The sequence below is a fragment of the Semicossyphus pulcher genome, unplaced genomic scaffold (genome assembly GCF_022749685.1).
Source record: "Semicossyphus pulcher isolate SPU_LCO1_2020_fin unplaced genomic scaffold, fSemPul1.0.p SCAF_19, whole genome shotgun sequence".
Taxonomy (NCBI): Eukaryota; Metazoa; Chordata; class Actinopteri; order Labriformes; family Labridae; genus Semicossyphus; species Semicossyphus pulcher.
The window spans coordinates 14,729,802-14,756,271 of NW_027211692.1; the positions used below are offsets into that span (position 1 = coordinate 14,729,802).

General features: G+C 41.6%; 2 protein-coding genes across 3 annotated transcripts; both read left to right on the forward strand.

The window, feature by feature from the left end:
• Positions 1-14,177: 14,177 nt before the first annotated feature.
• LOC138597481 (uncharacterized) lies at positions 14,178-16,552 on the forward strand. Its single transcript, XM_069669081.1, has 10 exons — positions 14,178-14,273; positions 14,409-14,705; positions 14,795-14,848; positions 14,940-14,975; positions 15,118-15,234; positions 15,344-15,368; positions 15,476-15,513; positions 15,593-15,643; positions 15,751-15,863; positions 16,241-16,552. Exons 1-10 carry the CDS (start codon positions 14,225-14,227, stop codon positions 16,370-16,372), a joined length of 912 nt encoding a protein of 303 aa, XP_069525182.1. The 5' UTR covers positions 14,178-14,224; the 3' UTR covers positions 16,373-16,552.
• Positions 16,553-21,976: 5,424 nt separating this feature from the next.
• nrgnb (neurogranin (protein kinase C substrate, RC3) b) lies at positions 21,977-26,219 on the forward strand. Of its 2 annotated transcripts, none has more exons than XM_069668676.1 (3): positions 21,977-22,184; positions 23,661-23,862; positions 25,236-26,219. In XM_069668676.1, the coding sequence occupies exons 1-3, from the start codon at positions 22,170-22,172 to the stop codon at positions 25,289-25,291; spliced, it is 273 nt and encodes a 90-aa protein (XP_069524777.1). In that variant the 5' UTR covers positions 21,977-22,169; the 3' UTR covers positions 25,292-26,219. The 2 variants fall into 2 exon arrangements, with proteins under 2 accessions (XP_069524777.1, XP_069524776.1); XM_069668675.1 differs by having other exon boundaries at positions 21,985-22,184; positions 23,661-23,816.
• Positions 26,220-26,470: the final 251 nt, after the last annotated feature.

Below are 26,470 nucleotides of genomic sequence, written 5' to 3' on the forward strand. Positions count from 1 at the left end.
AGTAGCGGTAGTCAGTCATATGTTTCGCAATATCATTCTCTAGCTTGGCCTTAAGGTTACGGTGATGACCATCAAAAACATTGTCTCTGGCCTTGGACTTCTTCTGAATGTCATGTAGATTTATTTTATAAACCAACACTACAATAAGTTTACTGTTTAGCGTCACTCTCTACAAGTTTTAATCATGAACTTATTTGTGATATTAAAAGTATGTGTTTGGTTTGAAGGAAAACCAGTATACCAGTGCCACAGACCACTGACATGCTGACTGTGGACTATGGTGCCTATGGTGAAGATCGATAGATATCAGTGTCCTAATACCTGAGATGTTACAGAAGGCTCCAGGTGGACAAGGCAGCGGCTCTGAGCTACCTAAGGGGCAGTAAAAGCCAACCTGGCAGCGCCCCCCTGTGGATGTAGCTGGGCAGAGACAATTGGCATTTGTGTAATTGTCCAGGTCAAAAGGCTGCGAGTTCCAAGCTGCTGACACACAGAACCAACCTGAAAGGAGCAAACGCAGGAAAAGACAGAGTGGGGGACAATGAAGGTGATGTACAGATGTTTTGACTACTGTCTATTCCTGTGATATACAAACACTCTTGTTACAGACACAAAGAAAAATCTCTAGCAGAGTGTGAAAAAAAAACGGAAGAGGAAGAAAGCAGCACAGAGGAAGGTGAGAGGGATGAGTCACTGAGAAGAAAAAAAGGTTTAATAAACCAGGTAGTCTTTGATATTGTCTCAGAGACAAGTTTTAATTTGGTGGTCTGTATATGCATCCAGGCTGATCTGCTCTTAAATAATAATAATAATAATAATACAAGGATATATCTACAGGCTTTTGCTGTAACTGCAATGCTGAAATTAAAAGTAAAAGAGAGGATCAAGTGAAATAATGACTGATGTGGCTGGTTTTGCGTCCATATGTTTTGCTCCTAGTGTGTATTCTTTGCTTCCTACCCCCAAATCTTCCAACCTGCTCAGACTAGCTTGTAGGCCCCTAGAGGCACATTGACTGGCACAGACAACAAAGTCCTGACACTGAGAATCTAGGCGGTATTGCTGGCATTGTATCTTTGGTAGAAATAAACACTACCACTGACCAGCTTTGCACTTTCCAGACACTCTGGTCAGCCTCTCCTTCTCACAGTAGTGTCCTGGAGGACAGGGCAGGCAGCTGTCCAGGCTCTGAGTCATGGGCTCCGGGTTGTAGTATCCACGAGGACAGGGAAACTGGGTGGCATGTCTTGTTCCTATGTAGAGAATACAAGAAGATAAGATACAACAAGAAGCTCTTAGATATGTGTTTTAGAGGCTATTGTCAATATTTACACTGTGGTCATTATTCTCAAGGCTAATGGTGGGAAGCTCGATTGCTGTTTTAGGGCGGGTTCACACCAGCCTTGTTTAGTCCGACTGAACCAAACCCTGGAGCGTTTGTCCCCTCGGTGCAGTTCGTTTAGGACAGTAGTCAAAACAACCTAAACTTTAGGTGGTGTGAATGCCAGAATGAAACTCTGGTGCAGACCAAACAACTGGACCATGGTCCGCTAGAAAAGACGGGTCCCGATCCATTTCCAAACGAACCACGGTCCGGTTTGATTCTGGCGAGAACATAAACGGACTTAAAGTAGGACCAAATACAGGAAACAAACCATAAAACTGTGCATTGTAGTATGATTTTACGGCTGCTGATATTTGCAGAGACACGCAGCGAGATGAGTAGAGGACAGATGTGGGGGAGCAATGAGGAAATAGAAGCTGACCAAACAATTTCACAAATGTTTGTGGAAACGCACAAGAACACGAAGGTATTCAAACTGTGCAGTGAAAAACTAAACGAGAATGGGACTGATCGATCTGTGGAACGGTGTCGGTTAAAAGTAAAAAACTCAACAAAACATTAAAGTCTGTGATCATGTTGAGTGTGATTGATCAGTGTGCTCTCTCTTTGTTTACTTCGGGGAGTACCCACATGGAAATTCAGACCAATCAGAGAGCAGTTTCCCCACGCATCAAAACTTTTGGTCCGCTGGTAAAAGCTGCCGTGTGAACACAAACCAAACTTGAGACAAAGTAGAAAATTGGAACAATTTGGTCTTTGATTCGGACCAAACTAACGGACTTTAGGTGTGAATGCGCCCTTAATGTCATACTGCTGTGTTCCGGGTTGTAAGTCAAAAAAATGTCTGTCTCTTTCCAAATCATTTATATTTCACCGCTGATTGAGCAGCATCTGAAAAGACAATAGAGGCTATTTTTAAAGTTAAAACAACAAATTTGAGGACCACTTCAGACAACAGCTAACGTTAACATTCAACAGATAGTTAGCCAACATTACCGTTAGCAAGGAAATGGCTAAACTTGAAATCTACTGCATGGTTAGTGTTACACGAGACAAAATGTACATAGCTACTGTTATGATAAAAAAGAATTTCTTTATTAACTAACATTATAATAGCTTAGAAGTGGTTGATTGCTAACATTAGCTGTTCTCACTGTAGCCAATGGGTAATCAAATATGTTGTTTTCCTTTGAAATGCGGCCCAATGTCCCTCCAGATTTTTACTATATATTGTATTTATAGTTTCTTATTAATCAGGAAGTGGTGAAAAGATAACCATTTCCATATACCCTACATTCATACAACTATCAACCCTGGAATACAGTAGTTCAATAGCTTCCCATCAGAGGAAAATGATGCCATTTGAATATAGTGAATGCTTGATTAACACCAATAAATAAATTCTTGTAAAAGAAGAACAATAGCTGATAGTGTTTACCATCAGGGCAGTAGAACCCAGGGGGGCAGGGGAACTTGGTGAAGTTGCCAGTCTTTTCTGGACAGTAGTAGCCAGCCGGGCAGCGGGAACACACAGACTGGCCTGTGAGGTTGGTGTAGCTCCCAGCTGGACAGGGTACTGGCCTCTCACTACCCTCAGGGCAATAATGAGCTGGTGGGCAAAGACCTCCTTCTGAGCCTGGAGAGGAAAAAACAATTAGATGTGGTAAATTACAAGGATTATGCCTGCAAAGCTCTTAATGCAATGAGTCCTGTGATAAAACCCTGATTCATTCAGTAATCATTCATTTAACAAAACAGCCTCACACATTCAGATTTCCTGCATTTATCAGCATCTGTTTCTCATCTAACTAATGCCTATTCATTAGATATCTCTCCACACGTTATACATTAGCTCTTCTTGCCTCTCTTTCATGTCATGTGTGAATTACATTCATTATTTATCATTGATTAACTAACAGTAATATCATTATGTTCATCTGCCATCTAATTGAAAATGGCAGAGGAATGTTTATTATCTAGGATAGATGAAGTAATGTTTTTTATCACTTTGTCATTATCCCACAAGAACAAATGAAATCATCTTCTAATGAAAAAACAAAAATATTGATTTTGCGGTTGTACCTGTGGCTGTTGAGTCCCCCCCTGGACAAAAATATCCTGCCTGGCACAGTCCAGATGGACGAGTGAGACCTGCAGTGTCACAGAAGTGACCCGCTGGACATGGACTACAGCCAAAGGTGTCTGTCAGATGAAGACTGCAGCCATAAACATGGAAACACATGCAAACACAAACAGTTAAATGGTATGAAATTCAAAACCTGCTTATAAGTGTGTATGAAAAATACTTGGGCCCACTGACCTGTCGGAGTAGGATCCTGGTGGACAGGACAGTGGGAGACTGGTGCCCTCAGGACAGTACCTCCCCTTTGGACAGGCTCCTCCGACTCCTGTGCTGAAGTTACCATCTGGGTTCTGAAAGTTTACGCCTTTAGAAGTTGCAGGTGCAAGATAAGGTTAGTTGTAATAATAACTGTAATAAATAAAAACAGTTACAGTCACAAATGTGCTAGTATGATACATGGAGTATACCTGCTATACAGTAGTACCCAGCTTGACAGGGTCCAGTAGGTTCAAACAGACCCCAGTCTTCACAGTAGAACCCTGCCAGCACAGCATGAATAATTTAAACACCACTGCAGAACCAATCAGGCAAAAATATCATTAGTGTTGATTTCTAATCCAATCATTAAAAAAAAATCCTCCTCTAGTAAATTACATTTGAAAAACACTCTCTATCACTGCCTTTTATTCAAATCCATTTGTTCCAAAACACCTAGCAAATCAATGGATTAATACTTCCAAATCCAATTTACCTCACTTCACATTTAATGAAAGACTTTCCAAAGACTTTCCAAAGTCTAGTGTGACAATACTCTCACCTGCTGGACAGATGAGGCACTGCTCCACTTGGCTGAGGCCAAAGTGAGGGCTGAATGTGCCAGGAGGGCATGGCAGGATACCCTCAACGCCCCCACCGAGACAGTAGTGTCCTGCTGGACAAGGCTGGACACCTTCTCCCGACAGACAGTAGGTCCCTGAGAGGCAGTCGTCACACGCTTCTGCCCCTGCATTAAAAAAAGAAAGAATAATATGATCAAGTGATGTCTGAATGATACTTAATATGTTACACAAGATTTATTATCTATACCTGTTGTGTTTGTGTACATCCCATCAGGGCAAAGCACAGGAAAAGTTGAGCCAATGGGACAGTAGTGTCCAACAGGACAAATGTTTCCAGTCACACCATCAAAAGGCATTGAAGACACAGCTCCTCCTGAACAGTAATAACCTATAAATCAGGAGAACATTTTACAGACTTAAAACAGAGATGTGATGACAATTTATTGACCTAAATCTTTTAGTTTGTGTCACTTTTATTATGAAAAGAATATAATTAATGAAAATGATTCATGGGAAATAGTAAGTAAGTTAGTATGTAATTAAGGACTGACATCTTTACCTACCCGTAAAAAAAGAGCATGGAAGGACCAAATCTCAAGAATACCGTCATATCAGTTACATAATTTAAACAGATAATAAATTCCCATACCTGTGTCACAGACTCCTGAGGGCTTGGTGAGCCCAGTACTGTTGCAGTAAAGTCCTGGAGGGCAGGGCCAGCAGGAGGAAAAGTTTTGGGCTCCCACTGTGCTGCTCCAGGTTCCTACAGGACACGGGTGCTGCAGGGGGTACATGGTCCCTCGTGGGCAGATGTATCCTGGAGAACATACACCTCCAGAGGCCAACGCGACCTGTAGGAACAGTGATGCGGAGTGATCATCAGAATATGACAACGTTTATCATGTTGGCTTACAGTTATAGTAAGAACTTCAAAAGTTAAAGCTGTGGGCAGACTGGGTTGGTAACTGTCATTCATTTCCCACGCACGAAAAGCAGCTTATCCAACAACACACTTCTAAAAAACAACCATTTACTTACCCAATGCAAACCTGAGCCACACATGCCTTTAAATTCATGTTCATGGCCAATGACAGAAAACACTTTAGCAGTCAAAGTGAGAGGGGAAATTAATAGCTGCCATCAAATCAACTACACAGCTATAACTTAGAAAGCAGACATATACATTCAGAGAACAGGACAACTCCACCTTTTAAAGTGCCCGCTGCTTATATAATGTTAACTCACTTGTATGCATATCAGAAATCAACATGTTAAATATGAAGGAATTTGAGCCGGTCTTCTTGCTACATTACTGCACGTTACATTTGATGAGATGTTATTCATCTATTCATCTATGTTATTATCTTTCTGTTTCAATTTTATCCTATTTAGATTTCACTAAAATGTCAGTTTTTTCTAGGGTGACCTGGTGGAAGCAGAGTTTTTAAAGTTAATATTTGTTACGTCTTACTGGAGAGGCGGTGGACGCTCCAGAGGTGCAGTAGTGTCCTGGGTTGCAGAGACCTTGAGGCGCAGACAGACCAGCTCTGCCGCAGAACCAGCCAGCATCACATGGCCGACAGTGCTGCTCAGTATCGCCAGCAGTCTGGTCAGAGTAAGAGCCCTGAACAATCAGATTTTATAGGAGTAATCAATTAATTGAGGGAATCTGAATAAGAGTCAAAAGTAAGAGATACTGCTAACATGAGTGACAAAGAAGACTGATAGACACACACATACTAACACACAATACTGACTGGAGGACAGGATCGAGCAGCGGACGACCCTAGAGGACAGTAGTGTCCTGTGGGACACAGCGGAGGCTGGGACAAGCCTGTCTGGTTACACAATCTGCCTCCCTGACACTCCACACATGACTGTGCAGTTCGACGCTGTGGAGTATTTATAGACAAGGGAATAACCTTGGACATGGCTTTGTCTCATTGTGTCATTTTATCAGTGTGCTTTCAGTCGAACAGCACTTGGTATTCTGTGGGGATTATTTCTTACCGGCTGAAAAGTGCCCAGAGGACACGCTTGTGCCCTGGTTGCCCCCTGCAAAGTGTAATACCCCTCCTCTGCTTCATTCTGAACAGGCGAAGATGAGCCACCGGTGCAGTAGAAACCAGCAAAACAAAGACCTGAGGGTGTTGTGTTGTTTGAACCTAAACAATAGAAACTGATAGAGAGAGAGAAATGTTGACACAAAGAATCATGGTTTCTTTTACATAACATCCTCTTGAATGAAGAGGATGATACGTTAAATTCAAAGTCATAAGTGAACATGAGTGACATTACCCTGGTGGACAGTTGACACAAAGTTCAGGGCGGCCGAGGCCAGTGCTGTTGCTGAAGGTGCCGGAGGGGCAGGGGAGGGGGGAGGACGAAGCTGAAGGACAGTAACTTCCTGCTGGACACAAACCCCCTGTTGGACCATCCGCAGGAGTCTGGACAAAGTCACAGTACATGTGTATGTGAAGAGCAGAATCCATAATGTATTTTAGTGAAGAAAATTCATCCTTGAAATGCCAGTTTCCAAATATTGGAATGTGACGTATAAATTATATTATATATATTATATAAATATAACAACAGAATGTTTTATAGTACAAGTTTTATCACCACACACAACAATGTTATTATATATTTCACTTATGGAGCCCAGGAGAAGAAGCAACCACACTACGATAAGATAAGATAAGATAGTACTTTATTGATCCCCAGAGGGGAAATTCAGTTTACTCTATGGAGTAAATATGATTTGAAATATGTTAAGAATTAATAAAAAGAAACCTCTGTTTAGAAAATATAAATTTATTATTTCGTACTGCAGACTTTGCTCCCTCTCTACAGTAGAAGCGCTCTCTGCAGCTTCCAGTGGGCTCTGTGAGTCCCACACCAGTGCAGTACTGGCCTCCGCCACAAGGAGAGCACTCAGACTCATGACTGAGAGCTGATCGAGGACTGTAGGTCCCCTCAGGACACGGTTCAGGAGTAGAAGTGCCCTCCGGACAGTAAAAGCCCTGTTAACAGTAATAGACAGACAGAGAGAGATATTACAATCACAATGGAGAGTTAAACTGCCGTCTATGCAAAAAAGCAGTTTTTAGAATTTTGGATTTTCCTACCTGAGGGCAGACTAAGGGCAGGTGGGTTCCTGGTCTGTCGCAGTAATGCCTGGATGGACATAAAGCACACGCCTCTCCACTGTGGCCGAGTGTGTTGTTCCGATATTTGCCAGCCTGACAGGGGTAAGAGTAGGGGTAACCAGTCCCTGGGGGGCAATAATGCCCAGGAGGACACACTCCAGTCTGAAATAAAACAGCAAAAATAACAATTGTGTCCTTTATTTTGAAAGTGCACAGTTTCCCTTAATAAAAAATGGCCATGTCTTTGCTCAGTATTTGACTAAATATATGACACGTTTGAATATCAAAATAGATTGATCAAAATCAAAAACTGAAAAAACTGTGATAACATTTCGTGTACTTCATTCATTTGGGATCTTACAGGCCTTGTAATGGGCTCTTCCTGAGGCTGCTGGGTATAACAGTACTTTCCCTCAGGACACTGAACACACTCGCTGGTGTCACGCAGACCAGGAGATTCACTGTAGGTACCATTGGGGCAGGGAATGGGGTTTGGATCCTGAGGGTGAAATCATATAGGTCCTTAAATGCACCATAAACGCTTAGGCGGCATAAAAAGCTGACAATATAAATAAAATGTGCTTTTGCTGTATGTATGGCTCTCTGACTCACAATGCCTCCTCCGGGGCAGTAAAAACCTCTGGGACAGAGCGTGGCGGAGCGCTGGGGGTCTCTGGCCAAACCCTGAGAGCACAGAAAGCCCGGGGGGCAAACCATGACGCTCAACATGGCTTCCTCACTGGTGGTCTCATTACTGCAGTAGTGGCCCTGCAGGCACGGAGAACACTCCACCGAGCCCTCATCCTACACACGAGAGAACGAGAAGGAAGATTCAGCAAGTCGAAGTTAAAGATATACACGAGTATGGGGGAGGGACGCAGCAGAATACAGACTTGAAAACTCCAGGGAGAGGAGGATCGAACTTGAAGATGCTGTTACAACACTGATACTGCTTCGATACTGAGAGCAAAAGATGAGCTATACAAAATTCGACTTTAACCACTTCTCTTGCTGACATTTACAGATGTACATATATGGTGAGTAATGTAAGACGATATCACTGTGGGCGGAAAATGCTAAGCTAAAAATAGCACAATCAGTATGGCTCATGCAAGGACGAGACTAATACACCGGCTCTGGTTTTTCGCTGGTTCACTCAGTTGACCAGACACAGTGGACGGTGTTATAGATGGGGCCTTACAGAGAAGCTGCCAGCTCCACACACTCTGGGGTTGACAGTGGCTGAGTGGGGACAAAAATAGCCAGCGGGACAAGCATAGCAGTCCTCCAGCCTCTGACCTCCTTTCAGACGGCGAAATGTGGAGCTGCAGAAAGACATGACAGAGTGTATGTACTGAACCACACTCATAACAGCAGCTACATATTTCATTTTACCTCATGGTCAAATACTCTCAGTAATATCACCCCCTTTATCATCATTCACACATTTACTGCAGAAACAATTGCTGCTTACGGTGGACAGGGTGAAGGTTTGGAGGTTCCCTGTTGACAGAAAAAGCCTTCAGGACAGATCAGGCAGTCGTCTCTGCGTCTGTTGCCCATTTGGATGCTGAAGGTGCCTGCAGGGCAGCGAAACTGGGTACCATATGCAGTCCCTGGTGAGGCAACATCCAAACAGATCAATCCACATGAATGACCTATGATTACAGCTTTGCAAGAGAAAACTTAATTATTTTATGAAATTTAGTCTTAAAAGTTAATAAAGATTATTTTGTGTTTAACTGTAAACAAATGTATCAATGTAGTTTAGATACTGCCTATATTACCACTTTCTGCCTGTACCTTCAGGACAGTAGTGTCCAGAGTTGCATCGACCCGACGGAGCTCCAGACCCAGCCAAGCAGTACCAGCCCTGTGGGCACGGCCGACACTCACTTTCAGCTTCCAATCCACTCTGACCACTCCACGTCCCCACAGGACACTTGTACTGGGTAGGAAACATAGTTCCGGGGGGACAATAATGCCCCGCAAAGCAGAGGAGGGGGGGTCTCTGGATACCTCCAGTTCCTGTTAAGTGTAGTTAATAAAGGCATAAGGTGAGGAACAAGCTGCAAGGCATCGATTTTAGTGCAATAAAGTAGAGACTAGGTTATACTGAAACATACAAATATTTCAATATCTCAATCTAATTAACTCAATAGTGATTTAATTTAGCAATATTTTGGAATTTACTGTTATAGCTTTTAAGATTTTTTTAACAAACAAGAAAACTTACGGCTAAAGTTGATATTTTAATCAAAGTGGACGCATTGATTGTTAATTTAATTTCTATAGAGCATTCAAGTGACCTCCAAAGTGTGTAGAACCATAATGCATCCTTTACATACTCATCTAAAACATATCAGGTTGACTCATTATGAAATATATATTCCATTGATTCTATATACCCTCATTTCTGTTTAGCATAAGCAAGTAGATTTCTTCTAATTTCTTCTAATGAAAAATCTTACATTACGTCTCAAGGCCAACTGAATATGTACGTATATGTGTGAAAGATAAATGGTACCTCTAAGACAGGCATATTGAGCTGGGCACTGCTGACACTGTGAGCGGTCTGTGAGGTCAGTGCGATTGCTCAGTGTTCCTGGTGGGCAGGCATTGGTCAGCGAGTTGGGTTTAGAGGAACCAGGAGGACACACAAACCTATCAAGATTAAAGAAAATGTATTAAAGTTCTTCAGTATTGTTACACTTGGTCTGGGGGAAACCAAAACTAACAAGAGTAGGTTACTCACCCTTGCATACAGTCCACATCAGGAGCTCTCAGAGCTACTTGTGTGCAGGCCTTTCCTGCATAGCACTCCCTGCAATCAGCCAACTCGTCCTGGCCATCTAAAGGGTTAAATGTTCCTGGTGGGCAGGGCACAGGGTCACTTGTCCCCTCAGGACAGTAAAAACCAGCCGGGCATTTCAGACAGTCCTTCACACCTGGAGGGAATATGTCATGTTAAATATATGATTAGCATACACTATAGGTTTACCTCATTAAGATGACTTGTATATTCATTATCAATGGGAGATTTTGCATTCAACCTCTACTTTACAGTCCTCATGTAGCACACAGTTTGGTTTTCTCACAGTTATCCTCATTTTGTCTTTACTGGACTCACAGCTCCTGCTTGCCATCCACAGTTATTTTTTATTGCTAAATTAGATGCTTTCTCTCTTTGCCCCTTTGGCCTCCATCTGTTGCAATTTCTCATGTATATAATCCAGCTCATCATGGGAACGAAACAACACTTTATGTAACAACAGATTCATGTATGATAGGCTGCTAGAGCACCATATTAGTTCAAGCTGAGCTGCAGAGGGACTGTAGAGCTGTTCTCAAATAATAATTACGCTTATAAATAAATAGAAAGAAGGAGCTTCACACCTAGAAAGCAGTAAAAAATATATAGTTCTGTGCATGTGAATTATTACTAAATAAGTTGTGAGTATAAAAAAATAATAATACAGCATATACACTCACTTATTGCTCCTTGATGAGGGGTGAAGGTGCCTAGAGGACATATAACTTCTTCCAAGGTGCCAGCAGGACAGTATCTCCCCCGTGCACAGGGCAAGCCAGGCCCAGAGGAGCCTGCATGCATGCGTGCACAGACACACACACACACACACAAACACACACACACATATACATATATATATAAACAAGGAACAGTGAGCATCCTGCAGTAGCATGTGACCTCCTCATTTAATGTCTTTTATTCATATCCAGACGCATTTACAAAGTCTTTAAGTATTTTATTGTGTGTTGCTCAGTGGAAGTCAGTGTATGAGTGCTCAAACTTACCTGCAGGACAGAAGCGTCCTTCTCTGCATCTCTTGCAAGCTGCCCTACTTGTCTGACCCAGTTGTTCCCCCGCTGTTCCAGCAGGGCAAGGTGACCCATGACGGGTGGCTGTGCCCTCTTCACAGTAATAGCCCTGTGGACACAGGAACTGGGAGGTGGGTCTCCTTGAGCTGCCTTCCAGACAGTAAAACCCTAGAGAAAAGTATTTAAAGATCAGTTCATTAGATTGTTTTTTAATAGGATATAATGGTTTATATGTGATAAATAACTAGCTAAGTACATTAGCCAATAAGGCTTGAGAGACAACACACATTAAACACATATGATACACAAATCATGTTTAGATGGGAAACTGTGGCAGTAACAAAAAAGATGGTTTGCCATTACTGATACTCAACCTGCATGACAGATTGCACAGTCTGTCAACCTCTGCAGACCTTCTTTAGGGCCATAAGTCCCTGCAGGACAGGGCACAGCTACACCTCCCACACAGTAATGACCTGGGGCACAAACATGCACAAACATATTAGGCTTCTAACAGGAGGAAAGGAAACTGTAATATTAAAGTCAGCATGCAGCGATAAACACTAACCTATTGGACAGACCACACATGCTGACTCTTCCCTCGTGTCTTTGTACGTTCCCGGTCGACAAATGATCGTGTGACTGGACCTGTGGACTGGCTGGCTCCAGCGGGGGGTCACAGCTCCCCCACACAGCAGAGATGTATCATTACAGCTGCTGCAGTGAGTCTGACCAGGTGTGGAAGACCAGCCAGGAGGACAGGGGAGCGGCTGTGACATCACACTATCTGGACAGTAACTCCCTACAGCAGGCAGAGGGCACACATTTAATTTTAGTGAAACTATTTAATCTAAAAATATTATATATAATACACAGTACTGAGTGCAGATCAGAAATGTAATTGGTCTTTTATTATTGCACTACCTGCTGGACACTGCACACACTGGATAGTACACATAGTGGAATAGAAGCCCGGGGGACAGTCATTACACACAGTTTGATCTGTGCTGGGCTCTGTGCCGGGCCCACACTGAAAGTCGCATATGAGAGATTAATAAAGGAGCAAGGAAAAGCATTTGACTTCAACTAATTCCAGCTTCAAGCATCCTCTTTAACAGCAACCCAGACGTTTTTTCTCTCTCAGGTTAAAGACACTTTAGTAAGAAGGATTTTTGTTACCTTATAAGGAAAGCCAGAGGTGCAGACGGAATCTACAGGGCATGTCAGGCACTGTAGGACCCCCTCAGGAGAATGTTGTCCTGGGGGGCATAAAGAGAGTGTCCCATGGGTTGGATCACACGTGAAGCCGGCAGGACATAGTCTACAGTCCACTCTGTCCTCTGAGCTGATTAGACCTGGAAAACACGGCTGCAATGTACAGACATGAGTTAAAATTAATAAAACAATATTACCCAACATATAGCTTCAAGCACAGTATTTAAGGTATTCAGGAGTGAATGCACACAATGAAATGTAAGGTGGAATAGACCTTTTTTACTGTAGACTAACAGTCTTACCTTGCAGTCACTGGCACTATTTTTTCCTGTGTAGAGGTTAAAAGTTCCTGCTGGACATCTATGAGGTGCAGATATGTTGCCAGGACAACTGCAACACATCAATGTGTTATCTATATTCTAGTCTTACTTATTCTGACCGAAAGCACTTCTATGAAAACGTAATTCTTGTGTAGATAGTGAAAGTTAACAGGTAAATAATTTTAAAGATGGTTAATGACTTACAAATGACCAGACGGACACTCTAAGCAGAGCTGGTGGGAGAAGTATTTTCCGTCTGGACACTGATCGATGTCCGTCTCTTTTCCAAGGGGGAGGTCTGCACTCCCCTCAGAGGAGTCTGAAATACATGAATTAAAGTCAGGAATTATGGTAAAGTCTGTCATTAGTCAATATGTTTAAATGACTTTCTCTTATAAATTAGCTTAACTTGTTAAATATGGGCTACTTTAAACAGCCGTGGGACTTTTAGCAGTCATTGCTCTTACCTGAGGCGACTCCAGATTGTGTCGGGAGAAAAATCCCTAAAGCTGAAAAATAAAACAGTTGCATTATTTGCAACATCATCACTGTTTCTTTTTTGTGTATTTTCCTTAATACTGTTTGTTCTGAGACCATATGACTGATTGTTTAAAGGCATGAAAGTGAGAGGCCTTCTGTCAGTGAAAGTGAAACAGGAGCACGAAATGTGAGTCCCTTGTGATTGCCTCTGCTGATAATGGTGTGCGATGATGTTCTGTAACTGAACCTTCCACTTTCATAATGCATGAGAGTGTGCTAAAGCTAACCTAGATATTTTCCCTGTTAGTGGATCACTTTAATAATTTATATTAGTTGTGTAATTCATTTAGGGGTTATAAAGAGAATGGAATATAGGAAAGATGTGAAAAAACAGATGAATACATGGAATCATTTGAAATAATCCAGACGCTCACTTTGAATGCTTTATCACAAAAGCCTCTTTTGTCTTCAAAGGGTGAAGATTTCAAAATAAATTATTCAAATTTAGTTTAAAAAAGAATGACAAACACATCCTCTCTTCTAGCAGAGAGTGAGCTGCAGAGTTGCATCTGCAGATAAGTGCCAACCACAGGTTATGCGTTTGATGTTGTCAAGCAAGGGGCAAAATCAAGGCTTTGAGGGTTGTTGCATGAGTAAAATATTGTTGTAATGTATGTTAGTGTGTCATTTCTTTATCATCACGTTTAAGAAAAAGCTTTTTTCCTTTACATTTTCAACTTTGCATGCAGTCAGGTGCAATATATGGAAAGTTCTGAGTTATTTTTACACAGCTCTTAGAACTGTTGTATGCCACTTCCTGTTCCCGTAAACCAAGGGTTGGAGCAAATGTGTGGTATTTGTTTTTCTGCAGGTGCAAGCATCACCAAACTACTACAGCACAACACATTTGATTGCATGTTCTGCAGGAGGAATCAGAGACACAGGGAACAACAATGATGAGATCAGCTTACTTCACTTTGCTCTTTTTTTGGGTGACACAAGGTAATATATATTTCCTTTTTCTCATTGGATCGAGTGAGCTTATTCAATAATGCTCTCATCTATAAAACAAAATGCGCTCTGGATTTGATGTAATATTTTTTTCTGTTAAGTAAATAAAATGTCCTCTCATTGCAGATTTTGTGAGCTGCGCTAGTAAGAAGATACCTGTTGATTTCCTGACAGTAGAGTTAGGAGACTCTCTTACATTAAACTGCACCTACAATTGCTCTATTGAATTTGTCCGCGGCTGCTGGAGTAAATCATCAGATAATTCTGGCTGTCTCGGAAATCCCACAAAGTGCCCTGTGTCTCTTCATCTATCAAATGTGTCCACTGAAGATCTCAAGATGAACTACACCTGCTACACACTAGCAACAGATGACACTCGTCTTCAACAAAATATAAAGCGTGTAGTTATACTGCAGCTTCAAGGTAGATTACTAAGATTATTTTTTGTAAACATAAGCGTGTCTTTATCCTGAAATTCTTTTGGAAAATGATGTTTGTTGTTGGTGTTTTAGGTCAAACAAGCACCCCAAACTGGAGAGTTACTTCGAAGACTGAAACTAAAAATGGTGAGGACCTCCAAAAAAATATTCCAAAAATGTAACTATACTATATTTTTATACATTACTTCTATTCATATATACATTCAATATTTCCCAGCATCTCCTCCTCCTAAGCCAGAAGATTCAAGTGGAGGTGAGTTTTCACTTTAAAACAGTGCAGAATTTTATATGCGTGACAATTCAATTAATGTATTTCATATAATTATGCACATCTATGTGGAACTGAAAAGAAGCCTCTACAAACCAACTTAATACTGTTGTTTCCATGTTAACAGGAGAATTAACTGGAGTTAAGATAATAGCAACAGTAACTGTTGTTATTGCCACGGTGCTTGCAGTATTGGCCACTTACCTTTGTCTGAACTGGAGCAGACAGAACTGGAATTGTAAAGGTGCGTAAAAAATATTACAAAAACAAAAATTGGCAGTAAAAAGGTTTTTCTGATTCAACACACAAATTGTTTCTGCAAATAATTGTGTTAATAATGTCACATACTACAGGGGAGCCTGATAGGTCCAGGTCATGGTGAGTACAATTTATGAATAACTATTGGGGAAAATATGTGTTAAATTCACAAAATCTATGATTTTGCAAAATCCTTTAGTTTATTACTTTATCTATTTACGTTTCAGTTCACCACTATCTCCTCACGTTGGCCATCCAGTGAAAGGTAAACAAATTTCAAAATGATGACGTATAATGTGCAAAATGTTTGCAGCCCTGCCGATCATGCCTGTCATATTTCCCAGGGCCACAGTCAACACAAAGTGATAGAGTGACTTTGAGGATTCCTACACCCGGTAAGATGATATTTGGATCAGCAGTACCACCATACTTGTGACACAGTGTCACTGTCTACAAAACAGACTAAAATTTACTGACACACTGAAACATTTCTTTTACCCAGACAATGAGAGTGACACCGAGGTTCCATACGCTGACATAATGATCACTGTCCGAGGCATCAGTACACCGGAGCTCACTCAGGTCGGCTACTTGACTCCTGGAGATCAAAAAGAGGTGAGGGACAAGACTTTAGAGTTTGTCACTTTTATCTTACTGAATCGTATATTAATAGCATACTTTATTGTCATCTGTTAGCCTATATGAGAAGCTCTTTGAACCTGTAGATCAAGTGCATTAATCTTAAACTGGTATAAATGCCTACATTATAAGTTCATATCACTTTTAGTTTACTGCTGTTGTACATAAGCACATTGCAAGGTTAGGAGTAAAACAAGTGGTAACTTTGAGGAATTGTATTGCTGTCATTTTAAATATAACCGGTTTTATCTGATAATATCATTAAAGAGTTAACTAGGTGAGGGCACCCTCAAGTCTTATGAGTCCTGCTCTTTCTTACTTGCTTCATGTATTTGTTTCTGCCTCTCCTCTAGTGGTGGGGAGATGAATCAAGGTCTCACCTGCAGGCCTCACGGTCAGCTGACAGACTGCATGTCCCGCAGCCCAGAGAGGTCAGCCGCAAGATGAGCACGAACTCTGAGTATGCCGTCATCACGTATGCCTGACGTTGGCCGTTGCTGCTTGTTAAGAACATGAAATACATACGTTGTTGTCTTTTTTATACATGCTTATACGCGTTTTCTGACTTTTATTAAGTAATGCTATTGTATAATATCGTGTAGGCCTACTTATCATATCGTTGTGTTGCGTTTTTTTTTGTATTATGAACCTGCATTAAATTCTAATAAAGCCATTCTTTCTTGTGAGTTTTGTGACATTTGAACCTTGTCAGTGTCCGTAGTTGCAACCGTTGCCTAGAAACGATTATCAACTAAACAGAGTGGCTAACTGTTGTTGGATATAACATTAACAAGTCAAGGTGGAAACGAATTGCAAGTAATTTCAACTAAATATGTAACTCTTATGTTATCAAAATGTTTAATCTTGTTTAATACACTAAAAGATTTTAGTGGTGTTTGACGACAAGCTAGTTACAAATCTCAAGTTAATGTTAGCTTACAGTTAAATCGGTAGTTCCTAGTGAAAGCTAACTAGCTAGCTTCTCTCTAACATTACACATCAGGAAGAAAGGAAAGAACAGTTAAATACAGCGAAAAAGTTCGACAGATATCCTTAACTTGCGGTCACGGAAGTTACCTGCTCCAGTGTACCTCAAAAATAGAAATGTCCGTGCCTTTCTCCAATACTCACCTGCGGGTCCCGCGAGGTTTTGGTACCATCCTTGAAGGACTTGCCAGAGAAGTTCTGCGAGACCAGCCTGAGGACATACCTAAATATGCTGCACTGTACTTCGATGATCTCCTCAGACAAAGAGAAGGTAACTTAAACTTTATGTATGGTACAATAAGACAATTATATAATTAGCCAAGTCAAATAATTGTTTTGTTTTTGCTTGTAGAGAGTGGCATGGACACTGCTGAGTGGGCTGCAAAACTGGAAGATAGATTCTACAACAACCATGCATTCAAGGCAACTGGGGGACAAAATGAAGCTGCGGTATATATAAACCACTGCTCAAACAATATCTGTAAATCTTTCCTCTGTTATGTTTCATTTTCTATTACACATTTGTTTGTTTTTGTTTTTTAACAGGCGAGTCCAGAGAAGGAAACAGAGGTGACCATTTCCAAGTGAGTCTCAACTTATGTGCTATCAACAGCCAGGAGGATCAACAGCAGAGGGAGAGGATGAACAAGAGGGAAAGAATAGTAACAAGAGACAAGGGAAGAAGAAATGAGAATAAAGTATCGTATTCTTATGGTGATAACTTCTGCAGACATGATTTTTGGTCCCAAGCACATAACTGGTATTGTCATATAACAGTTACTCAACAGCCACAGCTGCACTGAAGCTTTGGCATTCATGCATTGTCCAAGCCTCATGAAAGGTGTTGTTTTTTAAATGTTAGAAAATTATCACTACACATTTTTGGAAATAATGTGTTTGGATTTTTTAAGAAAATTCATTAGCATATAAAATGAATAATATTGTTCTATTTCATGCTTCAACGTTTGAGACATGTAAATAACTTCTACAGCATAACTACATCGTTGAATAGAGGCCACGAACTAGAACAGACTGTCAGCTCAGTGTTAAAATACATTTCAGCTTTACAGTGGCGGGTAGGTACGGAAAAAGAGGGCAGGATTGAAAGACAAGATCTAGAGGAAGACAGTAACAGGTGCAAGAGTAGTGTCACAGAGGAATTATGAGAAAGAAGCCTCAATAATATCAATGGTATCACTTAAAGTTTCTCCTTGCCATTCTGCACATTTCTCACCATAAATGTCTCATTTTGCTTTACTTTTTAGAGAAATATTCTATGAGTCCCAAACTGAGGATGAATCCAGTCATTCAGCCGACATCTCAAATCTTTCCACCACACAACCTTGTGTCTCTAAGGATATTAGCTCGACTGAAAACACAGAGGAAGAAGAAGAACAAGAAGTAGGAGAAGAAAATGATATTATAAAGAAACACATTATTTCAACAGAAAAAGGACTATCCGAAGAGGAATCAGTCAACAGGCTCCCAAATGAGGACACACAGTCAGATGAACCGAGCGGGATAGAGGGGGAGGAAGCCCCAACCATAACTACATTTGATAAATATGACAGGGCCGCTAATGACGATAGCAGCTCTGTTCTAGACCAAGAGAAAAATCAGGATGAGTTAGAGCCCAGTGAATTGTCATTATTCAGAGGGATTTCAAATGTAGATGTGTGTGCTCAGGAGTTAGGAGAAGCAGACTATGAGAGGGGTGATGAAAACGAAACTGAAGTTAAAGACAAAGAGACTGGAGATTTAAAACAAGAGGAGAAAGCTGATGTTGAAGAACCAGTGGAGGTCTCTCCGTATTCGGGGCTTGCTGATGTGGATGTTTGCGCTACAGAGCTCGGAGGAACAGAGGAGAGAGACAATACAGAAGATGACACACACGTCGATGAAGAGAAAAGCTTAAAATATCAACCTGAGAGAAATGTTGAACAATCGTTATTGTCTGAATCTGAAACCCCTGAGGGCAATCAAGAAGAAGCAGAAGATCAGGCAGAGGAAAAAGAGGAAGGAGCAGATACCGGGGATTCTTCTGGGGGAATATATGAAAGTATAGCTAGTATAGAGGGGGGTTTAGACAGTAATGCTACACCAAAGGAGGATTCCTTGGTTGAGATTAGCTTTGAAGATGTTCCAGAAGCTCAGCCGACTAAAGAGTTAGGGGAGAAACAGCCAGAGGAAGAGGATTCAGTAGAGGTCCTACAGAATAAGATATTAGAATTGCAACAGCAGGAAGAATCCGAGGAGGTTACTGCAGTGGAAACAGACCAAAATATATCTGAATCACAAGGCCATGGTAAATCTGAGGTGGTAGGAATGGAAAAGGAAGTTAACTCTGAAGGGGAGGAAATGGAAAGTCAGCTTGAGGCATCTGATATAATAACGAAGGAGAAGGTGGACACAAATGACTCCAATTTGAATGAAAGTGATAACGACGAGGAGGGAGAAGGTGGTAAAAACATCATTACATCTCATCAGCTAACCCCAGAGGCAGATGAAGACAAACTAGAGGATGAAACCGATCATAAAAATGACGATAATGAGAAGATAATTGAAGCCGAATTTCACCAAAACGAGGATTCTGAAAAAGAGACAGAGACATCAAATGACCCTGATTTTAAAGACGATGACACGACAGACACGCTCAGAGGAGACAAAGACGACACACAAATAGAAGGTTATTGTGAGGCAGCGGAAAGGGAAATTAACAATGGTGGTGCAGAAAATCTTGCATCACAAGGAACCCAGTCAAATAAATCAACTCCCGCAGTTGAGGCAGAGAGTGAAACTTTAGAAACGAGTGCACAACTTCTACTTGAGGAGGACGAGGAGAGTCAGAGAGCACTTGTAGAGTCCCAGCTAGCGGACACAGTGGTGGAAAAAGAGGTCACATTAGAAGAAGAAACATCACATGCAGAGGAACTTGCAGAAGAAGAAAAAATGGATTCTGAAATACAGGAGAAGAGTGATGCAATGTGTGAGGAGGGAAGTGTCACCCCCATTCAGGGTGAGGAACGGCCGGCTGCTGACCACCAAGGAGAGGAGAGGTCGCTTGGGAGTGAAAAGAACACGGAGCCTGAAGGCAGCAGTGGTCAGAAGGTATAGTGTGATGCTTCTTTTGCCTATAGTACAGTTCTTTGACTTTATACATTTCATGCATTTTTATAAATAGAAAACATCCCTGATTACATCTGATTGCCCAAGCTTGTATGAGTTGACTATACTGTGAAGAGGCTGTCAAAAACATCACATTTATCAGCAGGCGGAGGAGAAATGTTCAGTTTCACGCAGAGGAGTCTTTACCTGGGCCACAGTCTGCTCTGCTCCCATTCCTGTCTCAGGTAGCCTATATAAATAAACCTTTCAAGGGCGGCTCTGATCAACAGTGGCCTTCTTTCCCCCTCCCCCCATGGACTCTCTAGGGGAAGGTGATTGAGAATATCTCGAAAATAGTTCGTTTTCTGGGTGAGGTTTGGTGGTCGCTCTGATAAACTTTGAATGTCATCAAGAGGGTCATGATCAGAACAGTATCAGTCTTGTAGCTGCACAAAGTGGCGTGTGCTGCCTCATGCTCATAAAACTGTAACGCTTCGGCTTTCAGTGCCATATCCACGCTCCTCCTTGGAGCCGCCGCAGCCTCCACAGATTGAAACCACATTCGGTAATCTATCATCATAAAACACAGACGGAACAATTTGTCTTGTGAATTAGGCCTTTAACATTTTTACTGCTGTCACAGTTAGCCTCGTCTGATTCGTCTGGACCATCAGGGCTCGGAACATGCGGGGAGGGAGTGTAGGAAGGGGTACTAAGAATGTTACCATGGTAACCCCTCACCATCCGGCTCTCTCTCTCTCTCTTAGTGTCGTCATGGAATTAATGGGAGATGGTGATGCTGATAGTTGCTATGCACCATCTGTATCAGTCATCTACCTTTAATAGCAGTTTCTACAGAGTGATTAGACAGAAAAAACAGCACTTTTGTACTCAGACTCTTGCTTTGTAATGGCATTTATTTCAGCTGGAACAAAGCTGCAACAAAACTGCACAATATATAGGCCAGCCATTCAAACAGTGACCCAGCTGCAGCGTCTCAGAAGCCGTGTCTAGTCTTTTTATTGCACATTTCCTGCCTTGAAATCACTGCTTACAAGTGTTATAGTTTAAACATCTTAGGCGCTATTCTTGTAAGATGATTAAAGTGCAGGAACTCTATTTTATTTATTATATTAGAAGTCATTATACTGTGTTAGATACACTAATGATTAGGCTCAAACAAGCATGATTGATTTCATTATATATAATTACCATACACTGTGGTTGAGCTTCCTATAAATTAACAAAGCGATCTGCCTGATAGAGCACATCAGCTGAGTGAAATTAGTCGCTGGGCGCTCTGGTTAGTAACACAGCAGGAGAGCGTTAATGTCAGAGATATAACTCAGTTAAATTGACGTTCTCTGTTTCTCTCCCTCTCCGTCTTGTCTCTGAGGCTGGCAGGGGAGTGTGGGCGGCCATACCAGCTGGGATCAGAGGGATGGAGAGGGCTGTTAGCTCACTCTGCCTCTAATAAATTTATAACACCTCCTGGTGTAAAGCAGTCCAAGATGCTTACACTGTTTTGTTTTCACGCTATTAGTGGAATTTGAAAGTCAGCAATAATTGTTTTAGGACCATCTGGGTTTTCCACAGTATTTCAATGGTGGTCATCTGGTATTTGTAGAGTTTATTGTTTGCATTGATTAGTAACACTGCAACTTGTGAATTTCTATGACGCTCTGTGCATGTGGTAGTGACTTTGTGTTTTCTTAAGTTAGATACAGACATATGATGAACGAACACATCATATCACTTGTTTCTAAACTGCTAAGCATGAGCTAATGTCTACATTTTCCGCCTATTTCAGTCACTTCTCCGAAGTCTTTAGGCTGTGTTGGTGAATGTTGAGTCTGTTCACAACAGTAATGTGAACACAGTAGGTCAGCAGCCTTAATGAGCCTGAAAAGATGGAACACATGCTGTCATGTTTGTAGGAGGTCTCTCTTTTCCCTCCCTCCCTCTTTCTCTCCTCCATTCTCTCTGTGACTGTATGTCTCTCTCTCACTCTGTGCGTGAGCGGGTGTTACTGAACATACAGTGATTGTTAGTAAGAGCCAGTGAGGCATTTGTATTTTACCGGAGACTCAGTTAAAGAGCGCTTTGCTTGGGTCTGCATAGAAACCCGAGGCACACGAGTCATACTAGGTCAGCTCACCTGAAGACTGAAGTCATCTGTGAGAGTGAGACATGGACTGTCACAATGTGAGTAGACGCTTCACATAAACTTTTTTAATGGGTTCTTATTTTTGATTATTTTATCACTTTCCAGTTCGGTTGGTGGATGCACATAGAGATGGTTACTTACTGGTGTTTGGTTGCCATTAATCAGCATTTGTGTGCTGCTGTTTTTGTACTTTGACTGACTAGATTTGTTATGTCATCTATTTGAATTTTTATGACACACAGGTGGTAAATTGGCCACATAAAGTCCATAAGTCTTTCACGTTTTGTAGCCAAACATTTTCAAGCTATTTACCTCATAAGTGGATAATATTGCATGAGATTTGCATCAGAATATTTCAAATTTATTTGTGTCAGATTAAGTCTAAAAACCCTGAGGCAATAAACATTAACACCACTGAGAAGGTGTGCAGCCATCAAAATCCTGCACATCAGACAGGCTTCAGTGCTGCTGCAAAAGAGCTGCTTTTGGCTGCTCAGTCAGACAGAGAGGCTAATGAATGCTGGCTGAACAGGTGGGTGGTCACACTCCTACACTGGAGGGGTTTCACTGGAGACATGATGCACAGCTTCATCGAGGCAGTGGGACGACAGTGGGCTCATTTTTGTGGGCTGCCTTTGTATGAAATGTCAATCTGTTTTCTATAAGCAAAGCGAGGGGAGTAGCCGATATGTGTTTGCCTCAGAATGTGAAATGCTGTTTACATAACTTGTCGACAGCCTTGGCGCTTTTCCACTGACACTTTCTGACAAGCCAGAATTTCTCTTCCACCCACCCGACGTTTCCTCTGGGACAGCGGATGCTGTTCTTCCAGTCGCTGAATGAGCTGATGGTGTTGACGACAGCAGCATTTTTCGCTGGGTCATCTTTTTTGGCACCAGGCTGCAGGGCAAGAAGTTATTTGGCTTCTTGAAAGACATGTTAAACCTAATCATTTTTAGACTATACTTTAACTTTGCTTAAAATGGAAAGAATTAGGAATAAATCCATCATCAAATGTGCAGCAATCTTTTTACACCACCCTTGTTTCTTACAAGAACTTGAGATAGTGATGATCAGTGATGTTATAATCAATGGCTGTCACTCTGTTTGTAAATCCATAATCCTGCTCAATGTAAATTTATAGATTCAAATGCTCAAACCTAGCAAACCTTTTCCATGGCAAAAAAGAAAACACAGCAGACGATGTGAATTCATTACAAAATAGAATGACTCAGACATGTGTTTGCCAGCAGTGTATTACACAGTCTATGACAAGAGGAGAAGTGGAGAGAAAAAAGGAGGCAATGTGGGTTATTGACCTCCTGAGAGGCCCATTGAAGTCATGTAATAAGGGTGAGCCACTCTCAACAAGCACACATCCCTCGCTGTCTGAAAGATGGTTTTGTAGCAAGGTTTGGATTCTGCCTCCAATATTCCAGCAAAAACAAAACCCTTCTCAAATGATCATGAAACATGTCTCCTGTCTGTTTTCACCTTTCTGGTCGTCCCTGCAGGAGGAGTGCAGCCGGCCCCAGGAGGAGGAGGACATCATGGACATCCCCCTGGATGACCCCGAGGCCAACAGAGCCGCTGCAAAGATCCAGGCTGGTTTCCGCGGGCACATGACCCGCAAGAAGATGAAGCCGGAGGACAAAGCAGAGGGGGAGGAGGTGAGCAGCACTGGGGATGTGCTCAACGGCAGCCAGGGGGACACAGGTCAGTGGTGTAGAACCAAGGGATAAGAGTAGGACGCATAATGTCGCGACAGAGGGCATTATGGGTAGTGACAGTAAGGATGGTAACAGAGGCTCCCATCAGGAGCTGTGACTACAGCAGGTAAGTGATGGAGAGCTTAAGTTACTTATTTAATAAATCATAGGCATAAGACAATTACGTAAGATAGAGATCATTAGAGTTTTAAGGCTGCCCTGCATGTTGTTAGTGAAGCATTAGTCGTCTTTGGCTTTATAAGTGTCCTATTTAAGATGCTAGTGGGGGAAGTCTGTGAGTAGCACCTTTTCTTAGAGCCAAACACATGAGCATGCTGCCGCAACACAAACTGATTTACCATCTTACACACAAGGAAAAGAAACCATTTAAAAGCTATACATAATTAAATAAACCTATTAAAGACCCTTATGGGTTATCCCAAGTGTGATTAATGCAGTACATAACTGAGTGACTCATTTAATTACCCCATAGGGTCTCCAGCTAGAGATGATTGAGCCTTTCAATTACTTCTTCTGTTTAAAGGGGTTATAAATGATTCTACTTGTAGACGTGCTGTGAAATCCCTGGAGAGAAAAGATGATTGTCGGAGTGGGGTTTACCCGGAAAATGTCGAGTGACATTCTCGTGATGGTAAACATGTTTTTTTCTGCTTTTATCCAAACAACTAAGGACAGGGTAAGTGACAGAATGTGGTTATTAGTTATCTCCTGCAGGCGTCGACTGTTTCAGAGCGAGTAAAGGTTTTCTTTAGATTTGATTTAATGCTTTACATCTCTTCAAACGACTATGCTTAAAGAAGAAAAAGTCATCATTCTACATAATTTAACTAAGAACGAGCTAAGACAAGCCGAAAGATAAGGTTTCCAAGCCTTCGTAATTTCATATTTTCTTGCGTTTTCTTTGGGGATGTGGCCGACTCATGGGACCCTCGTCACTGACTCTCCCTAACCCAGTTGCTGCTCCTTGCATCCATATCTAGGAGATGTATTTATAGCTCCAGGTGCATGGGGTACATAACACTCTATGCTTCAGAGGGCCAAGCAAAATTAATGGGCCTGTCCAACTGGATCCAAGCATTACGGGCACCTCCCATTGGGGGAGACCCCCTTTTTCACAACAGAATTGGGTTTTTGAGCTCATTAGTTATGAGAGCCAAGTCTCAACATTGAAGATGACTTTAAAACTTTAAATTATTATTCTTAAAGTAGCAACTTAAAGTTTTTCAAGTGTGTTATAGATCCACCCACTTGTGACCTGGTAGTTTGTATTTGAGCCATAACCTTGACTAAAAGAGTGTATACATGTTCTTTCCGTTCTCCGCAGTGCCTAACTTTCGCCTTGCCTGTTTCTGTTTTTAGAGACAGGAGGATCGGGGCCAGTAGAGAGGGACGACACATCTGTGCCAGAGCAGTGACGTCCCTGTCCTGACCTGGATGATGAAGAGAAAGAGGGGAAGCAAGGTAGCGAGAGATGGCTGGCATAAGCCGGCTGGGCTGGCTTTCAGGCAACACCTTTTTACCCCCCAGGAGTCATTTTCTTTTTCTTTTTCAACACAAATTAGCAGTAGAAAATGAAGCGACCGTTTTGAGGGTGTGTGTTTTGTGTGAATTTTGTGAACTTTAACACTCCGTCTCTGCTCCTCCAGCAGTCTCATCAGTGCGGATGTCTTTGACCCAGAATTTGCAACTCACTGCATGTACTTGTGAAACTTCTGGTAGTGTGCTAGTTTTTAGATGATGATCTGTGAATGTGAAAATGAATGTCCTCATAATGCTAAACAGGGCTTATTTTGGATTGGACCGTTCATACCATCTGTGTATAGACCTTGTGTGCATCAGCGTTAGACTTTGCGAAACTAGTGGCTTTATTTATCTGTTACTTGGCATTGTTTTGATGTGCTTGTATTTGACCATTATTTATCTATTTGACTTGCTTACGAAAACGATTAAAACATCAAAAGAGACGTAGCTATGTATGTTCTATTTATTCTCATTTTCAGATTACAACTGCCTTGATTATGTTTTTGATCACAAGATAAGAAAGTTCACCTTTTCAGGCATTTTCTATAAATCTGATCTTCCACAACAGTGAGCATGCAGTAATTACACTTTTTTTTTTTTTCATTTGGTGCAGCTTTACCTTATGAGGCATTGGTTCAATATGCTCTGTCGTTGTGTTGGTGGGTTTGACTTGTTAGACGTTTTAAAGCAGGTGTGTGAAAATCCATTGTCAGAGTTTGCAGAGCCGTCATGCTTTAAAAACCAATTGAATAGTACATTGCTGAACTTTGCTGTAGATTCATGGCATTACACTAATAAATCCATCTTACATATACAGTGAAATGTCTGTTTTAAAGTTGTAATTTGTCCCTGTCGTTGGAGCTCTTTGAACATTACAGCAGGCAGAGCTGCTCATTTTCTTTTTGTCACTGCAGCATAAGCCGGCCTGCTAATCAGAGAGAGCACTTTCCATGAAGCTGAAACAATGTTTTTTCTCAAGTGTGGCTCTCTTGCACAAGAAATCTCATGAATAATTCCTCACATAGAGCTGCATTTCTCATTTTCACAACAACCACTTACACTAGACAAAAACT

What these genes read in the sequence shown, in the direction of transcription:
- nrgnb (XM_069668676.1), top strand. An exon ending in CGGCAGCCAGGGGGACACAG is followed by an intron (nt 23,863 to 25,235) that starts GTCAGTGGTGTA and finishes TTCTGTTTTTAG; the next exon opens with AGACAGGAGGATCGGGGCCA.
- LOC138597481 (XM_069669081.1), top strand. Translation starts at nt 14,225, where the DNA reads ATGATGAGATCAGCTTACTTCACTTTGCTCTTTTTTTGGGTGACACAA. An exon ending in ACAGAACTGGAATTGTAAAG is followed by an intron (nt 15,235 to 15,343) that starts GTGCGTAAAAAA and finishes CACATACTACAG; the next exon opens with GGGAGCCTGATAGGTCCAGG. An exon ending in CGTTGGCCATCCAGTGAAAG is followed by an intron (nt 15,514 to 15,592) that starts GTAAACAAATTT and finishes CATATTTCCCAG; the next exon opens with GGCCACAGTCAACACAAAGT.